General features: G+C 43.1%; 2 protein-coding genes across 2 annotated transcripts; both read left to right on the plus strand.

Moving 5' to 3' along the window:
* Positions 1–1,656: 1,656 nt before the first annotated feature.
* LOC129720270 (uncharacterized) lies at positions 1,657–3,744 on the plus strand. The gene has a single exon (XM_055671723.1). It carries the CDS (start codon positions 1,657–1,659, stop codon positions 3,742–3,744), a length of 2,088 nt encoding a protein of 695 aa, XP_055527698.1.
* Positions 3,745–3,859: 115 nt separating this feature from the next.
* LOC129720271 (uncharacterized) lies at positions 3,860–7,069 on the plus strand. Its single transcript, XM_055671725.1, has one exon. The coding sequence runs from the start codon at positions 3,860–3,862 to the stop codon at positions 7,067–7,069; it is 3,210 nt and encodes a 1,069-aa protein (XP_055527700.1).
* Positions 7,070–22,744: the final 15,675 nt, after the last annotated feature.

Genomic DNA, 22,744 nt, shown 5'->3' on the forward strand with positions numbered 1-22,744 from the left:
TCAACAGAATCTTAGATTTGCGGTACCGATTTTCTTACTTCCTATCATTTAGGTAATGATTTTTTGAAAATTTGTATCAACGTAATCCTAAATCCTTGTAAAGAACAGTTCATACAGATTTCAGGTCAAGTCTTAATGATTTTGCCATTTTTCGAATTGACCTTCTAGAATCACGGTTAATCCGGTGAGGAATAATTATCCGGTTCCCAGGCATCCTAGCGGTTCTTTTTCTGCTTCTTCCTGAACGGTCCCCTAAACTTCCCAGCTCATTATATCGTTTTATAGCGTCTCTAATGGCTTCCATAGGCATTTTTAACATACTAGCGATACTTACTGGACGCTTTCCTTGTTTATACAACTCGATCACCGAACTGCGTAAAAGACTTGACTTCATTATGACACTAAATGTATTCTGTTTCAAAGGAGATTTCGTGGTTTTGTTAACACATAGCCAAGGTTAAAAATGGCATAAGTAAGCTCATTTCAACATCTGTAAAATCTTCGTTATTCACTGAAACAAAAAACACGGATAACTATTCTTTACTCTGTATTGATTCAGACCATCTAACGTCACAAACGTGTATGAAAATTCGCCCGCTGTCGCTGGGAGTTTAATGAGCTTTTTTATCTCTAAAATGGTCATTGTTACGTCAGTTAAGGAACTCGTTGCAGTCGGATCGCTGAGATCCAATTGATCGTTATACATTGAAGTTGATTACCGAACGAGATACCATTTAGAATAGTAGTAGTAGTAGATTCCTGGCAGCTGAGTGCCTTCGCATGTAGGGTAGGTCAGGATTGATGAGTCAGTTCCCTTTGGCATACCGGTCGTGCAAGTCGTACGTGATTAAGCTAAATATACAGTCCGCAATCGAATAAAGTTTATTGTTCATTATTCCGAACCCAACCACGTTTTTGGGCAGCACGCGTTTCCACTTCGGACATTCTGCGGGAGCCTTGCCGGACAGTGAAGTTATTTATACTAAACATTTTTGGTCCTTCGAGCCGGATTTGGCTAATCCGCAGGATCGCGTAACGATCTCTCGAATTTCACGTGGTTTTTGATACTGTGCGAAACGGCCGTATTTCGTTGTTTCTGCGTTGGAGATAAATTCAGTGCTAACCGATACCGTGCCCAAGGTGGCATCTCTTTGAAAATGTGTACTGATTGCCGTTTGGATTTGTGATATATATATTGTTACCATTAAGTGGTATTCAATTCGATGCGATCAAGCACCGCCGACAATAAATCGGAGCAACTGGCGAAATTTTCGGACATCTACCATCGATCAGCGAGGAGTCAGATAAGTAGTCATTGTGTGTGATTGTGTGGTTGAGGTGGCCTGGTTGCTTATAACTTGCATGAGACAATAGAAATATAGAAGCGCTGTGCCTTTGTACTATTAGCATGCGCAAAATTACCGCACCACGTTGCGAGTAGAATAAAATTTGATTCGCGTTTGATGAGAATATGTTTGAGTTTCTCCGGTTGATAATTTAATACACGGCCTTTTTACAATTTGCCGTTTGATCAATTCCCACGGTTAAGTGGTTTGTTAATTGGGCTGTCAATCCTGTCAATTCGTTCCGCTTGAGGTCTCGGGAGTGATTCTATTGTTCAAACAGGGTAAGTGTCGCTTTATCGAATCCTTTAAAATGCCTACTAGGGACCTAAGGCAGTTGATTAAGCAGGAGAAGCAGTTGAGATCGTCATTAGAAAATGTGGAAGAGTTCTTAAATAACTACGACAATGATCGCGATGAGGGTGTAGTGGAATTGCGATTAACGAAGCTGGATGAAATCTTTGAAAAGTTTTGTGCAGTTAGAGTCGAAATAGATGTGATCTTAGACGAAGTTGATGCTGGCGATACATATGAAAGCGCTGCTGATGATGATGAAGGTGTCGCAGGCAGTGATGCCGGGAACGTTACTGCGTACAAAGAATTTGAAAATATATATTTTCGTTTGAAATCTGCGTTGCTTGCCAAGCTTGCTAGAGGCACAAGAATTGTTGCTGAATGCCAGCCGAATGCTGCCAATCCAGGACAAACCTCTCGCATAAAATACCCAGAGTTAAAGTTACCTACCTTTTCGGGCAAATTACAGGAGTGGATTAATTTTCGGGACAACTTTAAATCACTGATTCACAGTAATGAGGACCTGAGTCCAATGGACAAGTTCAATTATTTGCGAGCTTCTTTGCGGGATGATGCGCTGCTTCAAATTAATCAGGTGCAGGTTAGTGCAGCAACATATAATATTGCTTGGGCCATTTTGGAAACGAAATATGAAAATCACAAACTGATAGCTCATGAGCACCTCAAGGCATTGTTTGCTGTTCCTGCTATGCGATCGGAATCTTTTGATGCACTGAATACCATACTCATGACGTTCAAGGTAAACCTACAACAATTAGAGAAATTAGGAGAAAACACAAGGAATTGGAGTACACTCTTGGCCTTCATGCTGTCGCAGAAACTAGACAACACAACGCTACGTCACTGGGAAACACATCATGCGTGCAAAGATATTCCACGATATGCAGACATGGCTGACTTTTTAGAACAGCACTGTGGGATTTTGCATTCTACGTCAGGTCGAAGAGAAGTTGAGCAGCGGCGGTCCTTCAGGAGCCCTGCAATCCACACTGTAACTCAGAGTACAAGTGTCTGCCCTATCTGCAATGGAGGTGCGCATAGCATTGAACAATGTCGTCGGTTCAGCGAAATGAGAGTGGTCGATCGGAGAGTTGCTATTCGGAGACTTGGTTGGTGCTTGAACTGTTTATCTCAGGGACACTTCATGGCTGATTGCTCTAGGCGTACCTGTGCAAAATGTGGACAACGCCATCATTATTTACTACATCCGTTTATGTCAGCCAATTCGACGACACAAGGTCAAACCCAGAACATCCCGAACAGGCCTCAAGTCGGTAACGCGAACGTGCAAATGCCGCATCGTCAACAGTCCCAAACTCAGCAACAACCACATTCACAGGGACAATCCCGGATGAATAATGCTCAGTTAAATTCTCAACCCGCAACAGTACAGAACACTGCATCGCAACCTACACGACAGCCACCTCCCACAAACACAACAGCTACTCTTCACCACACTGCTACTTTACACAACATTCGCAGTCACCGGAACACAACACTTCTGTCAACTGCAATCGTGAATTTTGCTGATCGCTCCGGCAATACGACCCTCGCTCGTGTGTTATTAGACAACGGGTCCCAAATATGCATTATCACGGAAAACCTTTCCCAGAAACTAAACTTTAAACGGTTCCATGAAAATCTTCCAGTAAAGGGTGTTGGTGATGCTTTGACGGTGTCTAAACAATCTGTGTTAGCAAGAATCCTGTCACGAAATTTATTGTTCGAGACCAAAGAGCTGAAGTTTTATGTACTACCTCGAATCACGTTGAATTTGCCGCAGCATAGTATCGATATCGGTACATGGAAGCTGCCGACTGATATTTGCTTAGCTGATCCAAGCTTCTACGAGTCTGGTGGAGTTGATGCAATTTTGGGTGTTTCAGTCTTTTATGATCTGTTGCTGGGAGAGCAGATGAAGCTGTTGGAAACAGGTGTGACTCTATGTAATACCCAACTCGGTTGGATAGTAGCGGGAGAAATATCGGACAACTCTGAAGCTAGCTATAGCATTGCCGTCGCAAATGTAGTCACAACTGAAGAAATCCATGAACAACTGGCGTTTCTGGGAGTTAGAGACCTGTAGGACAAAGAGCTGTCTATCCATTGAGGAGACTACTTGCGAAACTATCTTCGAACAGACAACATCAAGAGATGCAGATGGAAAATTCCGAGTAACACTTCCCAAAAGGGATTACTTGATGGAACGATTGGGAGAGTCAAAGTCAATTGCAACCAAACGATTTATGGCACTTGAAAGGCGATTGAATGCTAATCTGGAAATGAAGGCTCTTTACACGGCATTTATCCACGAATATTTGCTAATGGGTCATATGAAGGAAATAAGGGACGAGGAAAATGAACCAAAGTGTAGCTACTACATGCCCCACCATGCTGTTATGAAACCAGACAGTACCACGACGAAACTGAGAGTCGTTTTTGATGCGTCGTGCGCCACAGACTCCGGAATTTCGTTGAATGACATTCTGATGGTGGGTCCAGTAGTTCAAAATGATCTGCTGTCTATCTTGATTCGGTTTCGACTCCATAAATATGCAATTGTCGGCGATGTCGAGAAGATGTACCGAATGATCAACGTCGTGGAACAAGATCAGCCACTTCAGAGAATACTTTGGAGAGAATCAGTGGATGAGAGGTTGCGAACATACCAATTGACCACCGTAACGTATGGCACTTCATCAGCTCCGTATCTTGCCACAAGGAGTTTGAAAAGATGTGCTGAAGAGGGAGAAAAGACACATCCAGTTGCAGCCAATGTGATCAAGAACAACTTCTACGTTGATGATATGCTTGCTGGGGTACATACTGTAGATGAAGGGAAGAAACTTTGCAGCGATGTGCAATCGCTTCTCGGGTCCGCTGGGTTCAACCTGCGGAAATGGCACTCTAATCAACAAGAGATTTTGAACAATATACCAAGTTACTTGAGGGATAAACGTGACGTTCTTAATATCGATACGACATCTACCGTAAAAACACTTGGTCTCACCTGGGAACCAGATTCGGATCTTTTTTGGTTTAAAATGCCACGCTGGAAGCAGACGTCTCCGATAACGCAACGTGTTGTACTATCTGAAGCCGCACGTCTTTTCGATCCATATGGACTAGCAGGACCCGTCATTGTTCAAGCGAAGATGTTTCTCCAAGAGCTTTGGAAAGGAAAGTATTCTTGGGATGAGCCTTTAAGCATGATGTTACAATCACAATGGCTGGAGTTCAGAAACAGCTTGGATCGACTCGATGCAGTTTCCGTGCGCTGGATTGCATTTGGTAAAAATGTAATTTCATGCGAACTTCACGGTTTCTGTGATGCCTCAGAAAGGGCTTACGGAGCCGTTATCTACCTAAGAAGTGTAACACGAGAAGGTCAGGTATCAGTTCGTTTAGTGATGGCGAAATCGAAGGTGGCGCCTTTAGAAGACTTGAATAAGCGGAAGAAAAAACTGTCGATACCCAGACTAGAGTTGTCATCAGCATTGGTACTGGCACACCTGTATGAAACTGTTGCCGCAAGCATCCAAATTCCAACTAAGGCTTATTTTTGGACTGATTCGACCATAGTGAAGTGTTGGCTTTCATCGCATCCGTCTAGATGGCAAGTATTCGTAGCCAACCGAGTGTCGGAGATTCAGCACATCTCCCGAGAAGGCGTTTGGAATCATGTGCCCGGCGTTGAGAATCCGGCTGATATTATTTCCCGGGGTGCGACACCGCTTCAACTAGCAGAAAGCTCTGTATGGTGGAACGGTCCCAGTTGGCTCGGGAAAGATTGCAACGAATGGCCGAAAACGTATGAAGCTCCAGACCAACAATTCGATTCAGTTACGTTGGAAGAAAAACCCTTAGTTACAGCAGCGTTACAGATGTTACCTCCTAGTGAAATCTTCACTCTTTATTCGTCATTGTGTAAACTGGTCCGGTTGACGGCATGGATATTACGTTACACACATAACAGCAGAAAAATCAATCGAACAGTCAGACGAACAGGAGTGCTCAGTGCACGAGAACATGAAGAAGCATTGCTCGTTTTAGTGAAATTGGCACAATCCGAATGTTTTCCAATTGAACTGTCGGATCTAGCAGCGAGAGGAGAAGTTAAGCCTACCTCTAGATTACATTCCAAGGATCCTGAGGTACGAGACGGTGTGATTCGCGTTGGCGGTAGACTTCGTCATGCTCCAGTTACGTTCGACAGAAAACACCCGATAGTGTTGGACAGCAGTCACCCATTAACCAAGCTGATAATGAAAGAATATCATCATAAACTCCTCCACGGAGGACCGCAGCTTATGCTTTCTTGCATGAAGGAAAGATTCTGGCCACTTTGTGGGCGAAACCTAGCGAAGAAAGTAGTTCATGAATGTGTTCCTTGCTTTAGAGCACGACCACGCGTCCATGACCAACTGATGGGCGATTTACCGTTGGAACGGGTAACTCCAGCTCCTGCCTTCCTGCGAGTTGGAATTGACTATTGCGGTCCATTTAGTCTCCGCCACACGTCGCGAAAGACCATTCCGGCTAGGTGTTACTTGTGCTTGTTCATCTGCTTGGTGGTCAAAGCTGTCCACATAGAAGTGGTAGCCGATCTTACGACCGAAGCCTTTATCGCAGCACTAAAACGTTTCATTGCCAGGCGCGGCAAACCTGAAGTAATTTTTTGTGATAATGCCACCAATTTCGTAGGCGCTCGGAGAGAACTAAGCGAATTGCACCGACTGTTCCGCTCTGAACAATTTCAAAATCCGATAGTTACAGAGGCAGCAAAAGACCTGATCGATTTCAAATTTATTCCTGCGAAATCACCGAACTTCGGTGGGTTATGGGAAGCAGCCGTGAAGTCCCTTAAGGGTCACATGCGACGAGTCATTGGAAATAATTTACTCCGTCCTGATGAAATGTTCACCGTTGTCACGCAGATCGAAGCCTGTCTCAATTCGAGACCAATCACTCCACTAAGCAACGATCATCGAGATTTGGAAGCCCTTACTCCTGGGCACTTCCTAATACAGCGCCCTCTCACCGCCATTCCAGAACCCAGCCTCACGGATATACCGGAAAACAGACTAAGCAGGTGGCAATTAGTCCAACAGTTCTTCCAAAGGATCTGGAAACGTTGGTCAACTGAATATTTGTCAGATCTCCACAATCGAAACAAATGGACAAGAAGGAGAAACAACCTACACATCGGAACGATGGTGTTGGTAAAAGACGATAATTTACCCCCACTGAAGTGGCAATTAGGACGTGTTACAGAAATTCATCCAGGAATCGATGGCAACATAAGGGTTGTCACCGTTCGCACCCAACAGGGAACATATCGGCGAGGCATTCAAAAAATATGCATTCTTCCGATCCGTGATAATCAACCGCATGTCGAGGATACCCAGTAAATTTTCTAACATCAGTTAGTGTGTTTGCCGTCGCTATTTAAAATTTAAGTTTTCAAGCCCCCACTGGGGCACTTTGGGCAGCTGGCGACGTGAAATATGTCGTTTTTTGCCTGGGGGCAATCGTTAAGTTATGTTCAACAATTATCACTGTTTCGTTGGAACCTACTGCGCTGTTTTTCTTTCATCGCTAGAAATCTGGAGACCTGCCTTGGATCGCAAGCTTACCTGATTACTCTGCATCTCGTGTTCAATGTTCGGATAAACCGTAAGATAAGTACGCCCCCACATGGGGCAACTGTCGGCAATCTGCGGTACAATCGACCGCAAAGCCACGGGGGCAACATTTTAGTTACGTCGATCCACATTCGTAGTTTTTCTGGATCCAATCGCTTCAAATATTTTCGCAGATATGTCTGATGTTCGTTAGCCGTTCGTATGTTGCTATCCCGATTCGAATAATCGCCAGCCACAAGATGTCATCCCGTTTGATGTACCACGTTATGAGGATCAACCGTCGCTACCACTCACCACATCGAGGCATCGTATCCTGGCTGTTAGTAAGATGAGTATTTATTGCCCCCACGGGGCACACTTTGGCAAACACCGGATATATTATCCTTTTACGCCAGGGGGCCGAAGCTTAAGTTACGTGTCTCCTCCGAAAATCATTGGTTCGGATTACAATCGTATTTGTTTTCAACAGGCATCGATCAACTTATGGTAAAATTTCTGCATACACATAACGCATGATATCAGTGCACGGATTCATCGTGTTATGCATGTCGGATATCGTCACCAATAACCAAGAGAGATCATCTGGACCAGTCAACAATTCAATCAGCGAACAACAACGATGTGTGGTAAACTCGAGAAAGATGAGCAGACAGAGTCTAGACAGCGTCTATTGTTTTATTGTTTTGTATTATCTAAGAATAATTGTGTTGAGTGAACTCAAGGCCGCCGGTATGTTACGTCAGTTAAGGAACTCGTTGCAGTCGGATCGCTGAGATCCAATTGATCGTTATACATTGAAGTTGATTACCGAACGAGATACCATTTAGAATAGTAGTAGTAGTAGATTCCTGGCAGCTGAGTGCCTTCGCATGTAGGGTAGGTCAGGATTGATGAGTCAGTTCCCTTTGGCATACCGGTCGTGCAAGTCGTACGTGATTAAGCTAAATATACAGTCCGCAATCGAATAAAGTTTATTGTTCATTATTCCGAACCCAACCACGTTTTTGGGCAGCACGCGTTTCCACTTCGGACATTCTGCGGGAGCCTTGCCGGACAGTGAAGTTATTTATACTAAACAGTCATAATATGTAATTTCCAGTCATTTAAAAAAGAATTTCAGGTTTTTTTCCGATTTTTTTTTCAGAGGCCTCGAATTTTGAAGTCAAACTTTGAAATAGATCAAATAGAGCTAAATCAAGATAATCATTTCGGTTTTACCAAGAAAGTTTAATATTTTTTAAATTGAAAATATATACAGTTATAAGCCTTATACTGCCGGTACCCGGATAACTGTCCCATAATGAAAAACAACATGTTGAGAAAACGGCGATTCAATATTATCCGTGAATTTTCGGATTTCCAGCAAATTACATCCAGAACCAATAACCATAACAGTTTCATGGCACCACAAGTTTATCGTTGAGAACAAAACAACATGGACATTCCGCGTCGAACACTCGACAGAAACGGACGTGCAAAGTGGTCGTTCTATTACAATCCGGTCCGTGTGTACGAATAGCCAAACAAAAGAGTGTATTATTCGCGCTAAAGGCCAACTAGATTGTGAGTTGTGTCGCTACGTTCTGTACCCGGCTCGCAACTTTGGCTGTATTGGTGCAAAATACCAGCTGCAGTTTTGATCTGTGCACAGTGAATAGATCTTTCTAATTCAAGGCCATCAGTTGACAGTCGAGTCGTGTCGCTGTGCTGAGTGATCTCACACCCGGCTCACTGCTGGTGGCTGTATTGGTGCTGCTGTACTGGTGCTGCTGGCTGCTTTGGGTGCAGCTTCGAACGATCGGACAACCACTGCTGGAAGGAAGAAGTAAATAGGTACGTGTTCTTGTCGGCGCTAGTGCGCTAGTGCGCTACATTTATCGCGATGGATATAGATCCCTCGCCTCCCATGCCACCATCCCCGAACCCCCCTGATCCTGACCCTTCTGTTACCCCTTCCCCTGTTCATTCTCCAGTCCCCCCTCGCCCCAGGCTTTACCCGGACGGATCTCAACAGGGCAGCTATACTGTTTATTTTCGTCAAAAGGCAGGAGTGAATTCAAAGCGATTAAACATACTGCAAATTTCTAAAGACCTGACGAAGGGGTACAAGGCCGTGACCAAAATTTCCAAGGTCCGACCTAACAAGCTCCGTGTCGTGGTCAGTGATCTGGCACAGGCCAATGCTATCGCTTGCTCTGAGCTCTTCACACGCGAGTATCGCGTTTACATACCCGCACGAGACGTGGAGATCGACGGTGTCATAACCGATTCGAGTCTGTCTGTCGAGTGTATCCTAAAAAGCGCAACCGGTTGCTTCAAAAATACCGAAACACAGGCGAAGATTTTGGATTGTAAGCAATTGCGGTCCATGTCTCTCGTCGGCGGTAAAAAAGTTTACACTCCGTCAGACTCGTTTCGCGTTACGTTTGCCGGATCTGCACTCCCTAGCCACGTCTCGATCGACCGGGTTCGTCTGCCTGTGCGATTGTATGTACTCCGTGTTATGAATTGCACCAATTGCAAGCAGTTAGGCCACACAGCCGCCTACTGCTGCAATAAGGCACGATGTAGCAAGTGTGGGGAGACTCATGCGGAAGATTCTTGCAGTGTTAATGCTGAAAAATGTATTCACTGTGGGAAAAACCAGCATGAGCTCTCCACATGCCCGGTGTACATGCAGCGCAGAGATAAAATCAAGCGGTCACTTAAGGAGCGTTCAAAGCGTTCTTATGCTGAGATGCTGAAGAAGACCGTGACCACTTCTACCATAACATCGAACCCCTTTGATCTGTTGTCCTCTGATGAAACCGATTCCGACGATTCATCAGCGGGAACATCTTATGCCAATCCTGGGGAGTCTAGGAAGAGGAAAAATGTTTCTTCTCCTAAACTTCCCCGTAAAGGTCCTAAGATTTCCCAAAGTGTAATGAAAAGTACGAACAAACCAAACAGTGCTGCGGAAAAACCGAAGCAAACTCCTCCTGGGCTTGCAAATTTAAAGTCCCAGAAGGAGTTCCCAGCACTGCCAGGAACATCTAAAACCCCAGTTGTTCCTTTTGCACATCCAGTTGATGAAACAAACTCTGGATTAGTGAAATTTTCTGACATTGTGGACTGGATTTATGAAACTTTCAATGTACCCGATCCAATTAAAATTTTTCTTACAGCATTCCTCCCAACAGTTAAATCATTTTTGAAGCAGTTGACTGCCCAATGGCCCCTCCTTGCAGCGATTGTATCCTTCGATGCCTAATTCAACTGCGTATATGAAGGATTCTATCTCTGTCTTACAGTGGAATTGTAGAAGTATTTTACCAAAAATTGATTCGTTTAAAGTTTTGATAAATAAAAACAAATGCGATGCATTTTCCCTTTGTGAAACTTGACTTACTTCAAATATTGATCTCAACTTCCATGATTTTAATATTATTCGCCTTGATCGAGACACCCCATATGGAGGAGTACTTTTAGGGATTAAAAAGTGCTATTCTTTCTATCGTATTAACCTCCCCTCGATTCCAGGCATCGAAGTTGTCGCATGTCAAATGACAATACAAGGTAAAGAGCTTTGTATTGCCTCAATATATATTCCTCCCAGAGTACAGGTTGGGCAACGGCTCCTCTTTGATTTAATAGAACTTCTTCCCTCGCCACGTTTGATTTTGGGAGACTTCAACTCTCATGGTGTGGCTTGGGGTTCCCCTTACAATGATAACCGCTCCTCTCAATCTATAACCTTTGCGATGACTTCGACATGACTATTTTAAACAACGGTGAAATGACACGTATCCCGAAACCTCCAGCGCGCCCAAGCGCTTTGGATCTATCCTTATGTTCGACGTCGCTACGGTTGGATTGCACATGGAAGGTAATCCTCGATCCTCACGGTAGCGACCATCTGCCTATTCTTATTTCAATTACAAACGGGTCAACTCGCATGCGACCAATTGACATTCCGTATGACCTCACACGGAATGTCGATTGGAAGTTATTCGAGGAAATGATTTCAAAAGCGGTCGAGTCGATTCAACATCATCCACCACTTGAAGAATACAACTTCCTCGCGGGCTTGATTCTCGACGCCGCGTTGCAAGCCTAAATGAAGAAATATCCCGGCGTAACGATCAAAGAACGGCCCTCCACTCCGTGGTGGGACCAAGAGTGCTCCGATGTCTACACGCAAAGATCCGACGCGTTTTTGGCCTTCCAGGAGGGAGGTATACCTGGCGACTATTTACGGTATTCGAAGCTTGATACCAAGCTTAAAAGTTTGGCTAAAGCAAAGAAACGCGGATATTGGCGTCGGTTCGTGAACGAGACGTCGAGGGAGACATCGATGAGCACTCTTTGGAACACAGCCCGAAGAATGCGGAATCGCGTAACGGTCAACGAAAGCGAGGAGTCTTCAAGTCGGTGGATATTTGATTTTGCCAGGAAAGTATGTCCGGACTCTGTTCCTGAGCAAAACATTGTTCGCGATGCGTCTCCGAGCCACGACGCGATAGAATCACCTTTTACGATGGCAGAATCTTCAGTTGCCCTCCTGTCCTGTAACAATAACGCGCCTGGGTTAGATAGAATCAAATTCAACTTGTTGAAGAATCTACCCGGCAATGCCAAGAGGCGCTTGTTGAACTTGTTCAATAAGTTCCTGGAGCAAAACATTGTACCGCAGGATTGGAGGCAAGTGAAGGTGATCGCCATCCAAAAACCAGGGAAACCAGCTTCTGATCACAACTCTTACAGGCCGATTGCAATGCTATCCTGTATCCGGAAATTGATGAAAAAATGATACTCAGTCGTTTAGACCATTGGGTCGAATCAAATGGCCTACTATCGGATACTCAATTTGGCTTCCGCCGTGCCAAAGGGACGAATGATTGTCTTGCGCTGCTTTCAACAGATATTCAGCTGGCGTATGCTCGCAAAGAACAACTGGCGTCTGCGTTCTTGAACATTAAGGGGGCTTTTGATTCCGTTTCTATTGACATTCTTTCGGGTAAACTTCACCGACAAGGATTTTCTCCAATTTTGAACAATTTTTTGCACAATTTGTTGTCCGAAAAGCACATGCATTTTACGCACGGCGATTTGGCAACTTTTCGCATTAGCTACATGGGGCTCATGTTTAAGCCCCCTTCTTTACAACTTTTATGTAAATGACATCGACGAATGTCTGTCTTCATGCACGATAAGACAACTTGCAGACGCCAGTGTAATCTCTGTTACAGGAGCCAAAGCTGCCGATTTGCAAGGACCATTGCAAGATACCTTGGACAATTTGTCTGCTTGGGCTTTACAGCTAGGTATCGAATTCTCTTCGGAGAAGACTGAGATAGTAGTTTTTTCTAGGAAGCATGAACCTGCTCAGCTTCAAACACAATTAATGGGTAAAACGATTTCTCAGGTTTTGGTACACAAATATCTTGGTGTCTGGTTCGACTCTAAAGGCACTTGGGGTTGTCACGTGAGGTATCTGATGAAAAAATGTCAACAAAGAGTGAATTTTCTTCGTACAATAACCGGACAATGGTTGCGAGCCCACCCAGGAGACCTTATAAGGCTTTACCAATTAACGGTACTGTCTGTTATTGAGTACGGGTGTTTCTGCTTCCGCTCCGCAGCAAACACACATTTGATCAAACTGGAGCGAGTACAATATCGTTGTTTGCGTATCGCATTGGGTTGCATGCAATCGACCCATACGATGAGTTTGGAGATCTTAGCTGGAGTACTATCATTGAAAAACCGCTTCTGGAGCCTTTTTTCTCGTATTCTAATCAAATGTGAGGTCTTGAACCGTCCCGTGATTGGAAATTTTGAAAGGTTAATCGAACTTAATTCTCAAACCCGTTTTATGACATTGTATTTCTATCACATGTCCCAAAATATTAACCCTTCTTCGAATATTCCAAATCGTGTCGACTTATCAAATACTTCTGATTCTACTGTGTTTTTCGATACATCAATGATAAAAGAAACTCGTGGAATCCCGGATCATTTACGCGTGCAGCAGATCCCTAAAATTTTTTCCAATAAAAAATCGAAACATCAACTGCGACAATATGTACTACACAGACGGATCACTTCTTGATGGGTCCACTGGCTTCGGTATCTTCAATACGATTTAACCGTCTCCCATAAGCTCGATTATCCTGCTTCTGTTTACGTCGCAGTATTAGCTGCAATTCAGTACACCCTAGGGATTATCGAAAAAATGCCCACGGACCATTATTTCATATTTACGGACAGTCTCAGTTCTATTGAGGCTCTCCGACCGATGAAAGATGTTAAGCACTCTCCGTATTTCCTGGGGAAAATACGGGAACATCCGAGTGCTTTATCCGAAAAATCTACTCAGATTACCTTAGCGTGGGTCCCTTCTCACTGCTCGATACCGGGCAATGAGAAAGCGGACTCTTTGGCTAAGGTGGGCGCAACAAACGGTGGAATTTATGAAAGACCAATTGCCTACAATGAATTTTTCGCATTTGTACGTCAGAATAGGATCATCAGTTGGCAAAATTCTTGGACCAAGGGGGAACTGGGAAGGTGGTTACATTCCATAATCCCCAATGTATCGACGAACCCGTGGTTCAAGGGGTTGGATGTAGGTCGGGATTTCATTTGCGTGATGTCCCGGCTTATGTTCAATCACTATAGATTTGACGCGCATCTCCGTCGTGTTGGGCTCGGGGAGAGTGGTATCTGTGCCTGTGGTGAAGGTTATCACGACATAGAGCACGTTGTTTGGTCATGCCCTGTACACCGTGACGCCAGGTCTAGATTAATAGCTTCCCTGCAGGCCGAAGGTAGGCAGCCGGCTGTTCCTGTTCGTGATGTCTTGGCGAGCCGTGACCTATCCTACATGTCCCTTATATACGTTTTCCTGAAATCCATCCACGCCCCAGTTTAGTCCTATCCCCTTCCGCCTACATCCAACCAAACGACAAGAACACGTTAAGACCCCGGATCCGGAAACAGCAATCAGACCGCACAGTACTCTCAAGGCCCGATGGAAACTACCCAATATGCCAGTCCGTAATATCTTGACCCAGCAGCGGAACAAATTTAATATGCTGCTTACCTATGGCAATGAAAACCATCAAACAGCAAACCTGTGCTTTTAATGCAAAATATTCTAGCTTCAAGTTAGATTTAGTTTCAGCTCGTAGTCGGCAGCGAGGATAAAAAATTTGTTTTTAGTTATTAAGATACTTTAAAAAGTAAGCTACCAGATATAATTGGCGCCGTTAAACATTGAATTGTATTTGTGCCGTGTCAAATAACCTATAGATGAAGAAAAAAAAAACATGGATGGAATTGGTTTTACGTTATATAACTTGAAAAAAAGACAACATGGGACAAAATATGCGGGTATTTCAAAAGTACTCGCATATTTTGTCCCATCACATATAAATTCAACCAGCAACCGGCGGTATCATTGGCAACGTAGATTGTACTACAGAAAAACAACATTAGTCTAGTTAATTAAATGACATACTGCTATATGCCTGAAATAATCCGATATACACTAATCTGGAGCAGAATTATATGTTTGCAGTTTTTACCACTATGCAGTGGGACTGTAATGCGGGTACTTTTAATATGGGACAAAATCAACTTGCTATTTTTTCCATGTTTTTCCATACAAAAGTATCAATTTTAATTTTTTTCCAGAAAATATTATAACAATTAAGTCGATTCCCGATGTTAACTCAAAAATGACCAAAATCAGTATGGGACAGTTATGCGGGTACCGGCAGTATAGTACTTTTTGTAGGTTGGTAAATGACTGGACACGTGTCACTTGAGTCTCTATAGATGACGACCGGGATACGAGTAACCTTAGCGGATATCGGGTAACCAACCCCCGGTGGAAACTATGGTCGTATGCAGACTGGAAAGGGGGATCATACACGGCTGTATTCCCGTGTTAGACGCGGCGTATAACAGCATCTGTACCACACATTTTGCACGCCGCAATATACGTAAGCGCACCTGGATGCACCCGAATGGAGAGGCCTGCTCTCAAATCGACCATGTTCTGATTGATCGTTTAGAGGACCGAACGTTGACTCGGATCATTATCTCGTGGTATCCAAGATTCGCGCCCGGTCGTCCAACGTGTTAAAATCCAGGACGACAAGGAGGATTGAACATCCAGCGGCTAATAACTGGGCACGTTCCACTACGGACCAAATATTCACCCTGCGACAGATTCTCGATGAATTTTGAGAATTCAACTTGCAGACGCACCATCTGTTCCTTGACCTTGACTTTAGGGCATCGTACGATACAGTTAAGAGAAATGAGTTATGGCGAATTATGCTCGAATATGGTTTTCCAACAAAATTAGTTGGGCTGATACGTGCCACCCTTGGAGGCTTTATATCATGCGTCAGGAGGTATCGATGAGATATCGGACTCCTTCGTGATGTTAGATGGTTTGAAGCAGGGAGACGGGCTGTCAAACTTATTGTTTAACATCGCATTGGACCAACCGTAGAGCAGTGGAAGAGGCCTTTGGACCTCTCAGGAGGGAAGCTGCGAGAGTAGGGCTCATCATTACCTTTGCCAAAACGAAATACATGGTGGCTGGTAGAGAGCGTGGTAGTCTAACGGATGTTGGTGCTGAGGTGGTGTTAGATGGGGAAACACTAATCCTTCCCGTGGCCCTCTACGTCAATGAATCATGGACATTGAAAGAGGCCGATCGGCGAGCTCTTGTTGCTTCTGAGCGTAGGATTTTTCGTTCAGTCCTTGGCGTCAAACTAGAAAATGGTGTTTGGAGCAGACGTGTGAACCAGGAAGTGTATTAGGTGTACAAATCGGCGGATATAGTCAAGAGGATAAAACACGGCAGGTTGCAGTGGGCTGGACATGTAGCAGGAGTGCTGGAAGAATGACCAGCGAAGACTATATTTAGCAGAAATCCTGATGGAGGCCGTCGACTTCGAGGTAAGCCCCGCACTTGTTGGATGTGTGCTGTCGACGAGGACGCCCGTGAAATGGGTGTTAGGGGAGATTGGAGGATATCAGCCCAAGACCGAGTGACATGGCGACGTATTCTGGATTCGGCATTGGATCGATTATCGATCTGTCGCCGTAAAAGTAAAAGTAAAGCAAGTCCTATTTTTACTATCACAAAATGACTATGTAACACCAGTTTTGTGTTCTACTGAATACTTACACTTTCTAACGCTACTGTAAAACTGTATGATTGGTTCATTTTTCGTTCTCATTTCTTTTGGATACTTTTCTATAATAAGTAAGTAATAAGTAATTCGTAGAAAATCTGACCTGGCCCACACGTTTTCAAAATCTTCCCTTATGCACACGAAATGCTTTAGTTCAACAAATATGATTGAGATCGAGATATTCCTCTGCTCTCTTTCTGTGTAACAAAAACTATTTTGTTGAATTTTCTTTTTAGTGAAACAAGAGAGAACAACAAACTTAGTAATCTCTTTAGTGAACGAGAACTACACGCTACTTGAACGGAATTAAGTTTAATCGCGCCCAAGCCGGTCTCTCACTAGCCATTCAATGGCAGGAGTTTTTAAATCAAAATACTGCGGTTATGTCACATTGTTTAACAAGCATCACAATCCCGCACGGATGGCCGAAGGTGAACGTGTGCACCATAATCCGTTGTCCGGCAGCACGTGATCCAAACTGATCATTCCTGCTTCGGTCCGCACTCTGAGAGAATGGCCGCATAAAAAAGCAATTTGCAAATAAATTGAATTCGTCCATTATCGATGAAAGGACTTTATCTGGATCAATGGAGCACAATTGGCTGGCGGGACTTGTGTTCGCCACTGCTGCACTGCCAACCGGCTTCCGTGGGAAGCTTGCAGTTTCTTTATGGGTACCACATGCAGGCGGTCAGTTAGGAGGGGCATCGGAGCATTTATACTGGCTCGATGTTGTACTTCATGATGAAGTATGTTGAATGAATGTTATATATGGGATAGCGCTGATTTATGTGTTGGCCATATACTCTTCGATAATTATGTTAAAAACCTTCAATTTTCAGTTCTTTTTCTCTGATTTTTCACGTCGGGCAATTGCATTATCTCGGCTGTGTTCTGTTACTTATGGTTAAGCTTTTCTTTCTTCGAAATAAAGTTAAATTTCGGTATTATTATCATCGGAATAACAACGCCCACGCCGACTGTTATACAGATTAATTAACCGAGACATCAAGATGACCCAATATGTGCAAAGCTTTTCACTTCAGGATACTCCATGAGTTTCCGCTGGTATACAACTCAGGACAACGTAGTCAAACAATCCTACATCATTTTTACTCTTTTTGGTGAGTGAAAAAGAAGGAGCAAAGCAAACTCAACCAAGTTTAACATGGCATATGTGCATATTTATATTAACTCAGTTGATCACACTCTAAGTAACACGCTAGAACATGACAGCTTTGACTAAATTAACTTCACGAATCATGCAACCGACCAGAATGAACGGTGGTTTTAATTCCACGAAAAATGTTCGCCTCCGCTTCACCGCATCCCGGTGTTTACATTTATCAACAGGTTATATCCCAGCTAGCAGCAGGTGAGCACTATTCACACCTTTCTTAATGTACCAGCCAGACTGGAGCCACCGCGTTTGGGTGAACGGGCAGAACACAGCTTTCATTTTAATTACTGTGGAGCTCAAAGGACGGGTGATGTATGAACATAATTTAATACACTGTGGTGTGCATTATGTAGGGAAAATATGCATCTAATTTAATTTTCTTCCGGTGCACGGCAGCAAGCGTACCGGCGGCGGTATACCAAGATGCCTTCGGCTCGGAACTCGGAAATGGCAACAACAAACAACATGTCATTTGTTCGTTTATTCACTGAATAGCCAGAGTCATGCTGTCAATCTGGCCAACTCATAATGGATTTTAATTAGGTAAAGATACTTTCAAGCTTGCTTGAATGGTTGGCAATTTTTAGAGCCCGAGTATAATGTCGGTATTTAGGCACTAGCACCTCCATAATTTTAAAATTCATGCAGGGATTTGTTCTTGATATATGTTTCCATTAAGTTTTTAAACTAAAGCTCATGCTGAAGAATGTTTCTGTTTTCTTCTTTTGATAACTAGCATCAGATTACTCTCCCGGAAACCCACAGTGAATTATGGTTCCTAAATTGTGATAGTAAATAGCTTACAATTTAGTTTCAGTGGTGAGAAATAATCCATTTTTACGAACTTAATCCACCTGCTGGTAGCCACCCTCATTCCTTAGATCAGTTTCGGTAGTGAACGGGTTCAGAGCTCTACCAGCCCCCGAAGGAACTGTTCATTTTCTCCGTCGTCGCCCGACATTAGTAGCAGGTGGCATTTGTTTCCAATTAAATGAAAAAGTGGGCGTTTATTAAATTAATGTGATCAACACCGAACCCGTGCGGCGAAGCGAACGTGTTTATGGTTAAATATAGCAAAATAGCAACAAAGCAGGGTTTTCAGGCGAGAAGGACCATTATCTTGTCAGTATCAATATTACCCAAAGTGTTAAATGATTGCAATCAGGAGGTTTTGCCCGATGAGCAATGTGAAACATAGCTAAATGATGTCAGCAGTTGAAATGATTGTGTACATTTTTTCATTTGTTTATGACCTTTTATTTGTATATGAACTACAGAGATTGAATACAAACTCTATAATAGGCAGTTTAAAATATTATCACATAGTATGACAAAAGCATTTTTAAAGATTATAACAGAGTATAAGCCAAGCCCCTCCTAAGATTGACTAATAACCTTCAAAGGCTGTAGCTGCTTTTCTTTAAGTAATAGACTTTTCGAAACTAATTAATGCATAGAATAATTATCATTACTCCAAGTCCGATTGCAAATATGTTGTTAATAAAACTATAGATATATTTATTTCTTCTGTGTGGACTCATCACAGCGACCAGAGACATTTTGATCTATTGTGATATTGCACATGTGTTCTGTACTCCGCACTCCATATTATTGGCAGTATCATTATTAAAGTGAATGATACGCTTTTTATTTATATCCGTGCTTGTGTGTAAATGTTCACCCTTTCGTTTCAAGCTTACTGCTCTACTATACCGAGCCATTATCGCCAAATTACCTGGACTGAGGCTACACCTAACGTTCCTCTCTGGCCAGGTAAATTCTAAGAGGGACTTATTATGTCAAATCAAAAGAAAGGAGTTTTATCGAAATCTCATTCCCCGTGCCAATATCGCCAAATTTCAATTCCCTGTAGAGGATATATATTCCTGAGATCAGTTTTATTCTAAAAAGGATCTATTTTGCCAAGAAGAAGGAGTCTTATCGAAACCTCGTTCCTCCAACCAACACTGCGTCACAATCACAATTCCCTGAAGAGGCACTCAATGCTTCACCTCTGGACCGTTTTATTATAAGTAGGATTTATATTTTGTCAAGAATAAGGAGTCTTATCGAAACATCGTTGCTTCAGCCAAGACCGCGCCATAATTACAATTCCCAGAAGAGAACTCTTATACGTCACTCAGACCAGTTTTATTATAAGAGGGACTTTTTGTTTGGATGAAAGTCAGCAGGGGTACACGCAAAAGTTGGAATGTGCGTAACCAGAACCTTTCTGCGGTATATCAAACTGTGCAGTGAAAATGAAGCTTAAACGCTGGGAGGAACAAAAGGTGATAACTAATTGGTTGGATGCCAAAAAGTGTTCCCAATCTAAAAGATTCATAACACCAAACGAGAAATATTCGTCGGCCTAGTAACGGGGCACTGTCCGAGTAGATATCATTTAAAGAACATTGGTCGGGTTCAGGGTGATATCTGTCGCTTTTGTAATATGGAAGGCGAGACATCGGAACATCTGCTGTGCAGATGTGGTGCATTTTTTAAACGCAGATCAAGGTTTCTTGGCAGTGGCTGTTTACAGCCCAAAGAGATTTGGTCTTTGAATCCTGGGAAGGTGGTGGGCTTCATAAACCATATTTCACCTGACTGAGAGCGTGTCGGTGCAGGTACCTGATCACTCAACAATAGTGGTCATTGTATTTTGCAAGGGAACACGTATAGCAATTGACTGGGATATATTACAAAAGTTCACATCAATGGACAACGTAATTCTAATTCGATAACAAAAAAAAAAAAAACAGATCATTTATGAGCGAAATTTGCGCATTCATTGATTAAGTTTGGAACCAGTACAACAAATGTGTGCTGGGCATAACGCTTTTGATGCTCTAGCGTATTTTGAATGTATTGAGCACCTCCAAATCTCTATACCTCAAAACCGGTGTTGGTATCGTTATGATGATTTGTACTGGTATTGGTAATGTTCTTTAGAAGGCTGCTATCGTTGAAGCAGTGCAACCAACAATAAACACTGATGATTTTGGTGATGAAAATATTAACTGATTGTTTCACTTTCATGAATCCGGTCATTTACACATTTATGACAGTGATGAGGGATCCACTAGCCTTTAATACGAACCGGCTCGTAAGGAAAGCAGCGGTTTTTTGAGCGCCTCAAAACAGATCGTTAGCCCGAAGCCGAAGATTACCGAAACATCACGGTTTAGTGTATATGATACATATTCTGATTCCGATCTCTGTCCATTCATTGTACAGCGGATGCGTTATGCATTTCACACATTGTTTGTGCGAAATCAGAGTAATCATTGTGCGTTTCGAAAGGACACATTGAATGATTAAAGCTTGAACTTTTGCGTGTGCTATAGAACTCAGCTTGAAGGAAGGGTATGTAGTGGAGAGCCTGAGAATAAGCCCATGTTAAAATCCTTTGACAACCAAGTGGCCAGATTCTACTAAGATTCGTACCCACGACCTCTCGCTTATCAAAGCGGACTCTGTTTCTTAGTTCCTAATTCCCTTTCATATACAGTCATACCTCTATATAAGGCAACTTATTTTTCGTTACGTTATATCGAAGTGGTCCCCGTGGTTCTGTGGTTAGCGATGTCGGTCGGCTAGCTCTCCCACACGGTTGTGATATCGGGTTCGATTCCCGATCGAGTCGAGGATCTTTTCGCGCTGGAAATTTTCTTGACTCAGCACTTAAAATTCTTGATGGTTACTCAAAGGTGCGTAAAAATTTATTTCCCTTCAGCTAGCAGTATATTCCCCTTAGGGATAATTTTCTTGGCCTAGCTTAGCTTAGCTTGACTGACTGCCACATAACAATGATTGCACTCCGTGATTGATCCGAATCAGTAAATTTGCACAGTGAATCTACTGAATGAGATTGGGAGTGACCGACCATTCTCATTGTACAAGTTTTAGTGACCAGGCATGGGGAAACCACAGCTAACGAACACACCACGCAGGGCATTTCGTATTACCCTTCGTCGCGAGCTCAAGACAAAACACTGGAGAGCCATTCGTAAACACGCCAACCGAGGGTTTTTAACTTCTGCACATGAGGCAACCGAGAGCTTGCAGTTTCGGGGAACACATAAGCGTTAGTCGCCACAAAGAGATTGACAATGGAATAATAATGGATAGTTGGATGTTAGCAATCGCATACAACCACCTGCAATATTTTTTTCATATGTTCTTTTGAAAAAATGAAGCGTTTGAGAAAGCACGTGTAGGCATGCGGGCTCACGAAGTTAAGAACACTCGGGCCTGTGTTTGCCGAATCTTTCGAAGGGCTGTTTTATCTAGAATACTGCGGGTTTTTCGTTTTGTATACGCACTGAAGGGCAATCTAAATACCCTCCGTGGCATCGCTTGAAACACACACGCGGTGGTGTGGTGGGCTTAGACATGCATGTTAGTGACTCAACACTTTGAAGGATAAAAAACGACGCCGGCCATGTCCTTGCAATCAGGTGGGAAGAAGAAAGAGATGTTAGTGTGAGCCTTGCTATTTGGAGACCGTGTTAACTTCTGCATCTCCACAAAGGTCACTGGATGGAAGTTTTTCGTTAGCGGGGGTATACTCGTTGGATCAGGATTCATTTTGATAAGTGAATTGATCATACATATAACTTCTACCCGTCTCTTTTATCGGTTTATTCTATATTCAGCCGGCTGATTATAGAAACACAATTAGCTTATTTGTATTTGGTACCGGTTTAGACCAAGAGACATTAACAATGCCTTTGGGGCCGCGCACAGGTTTGCATGGTTTATTTCAATAGAGAACAAAATTGTTTAAATTTACTGATTTGAGACCGATTTACACAATATAATGCTATTGGAGCCACGCACATTATTCTACACGATGAGGATCTGTTTTGAACCGATAAACCATATGAAGGCTTTTGGGGACACATACAAATGTGTGTGATTTACTTGAATGAAATACAAGGGTTATTATTCTAATTCCTTAGAAGCGAGCCAAGCCAACACATAATAAGAATGTGGTTTGTATAGTAAATATTAGAATTTTACGTTTTTAAACTAGTTCAAACCAACAGTAAAGATGGC

The sequence above is a fragment of the Wyeomyia smithii genome, chromosome 2 (genome assembly GCF_029784165.1).
Source record: "Wyeomyia smithii strain HCP4-BCI-WySm-NY-G18 chromosome 2, ASM2978416v1, whole genome shotgun sequence".
Lineage (NCBI taxonomy): Eukaryota > Metazoa > Arthropoda > Insecta > Diptera > Culicidae > Wyeomyia > Wyeomyia smithii.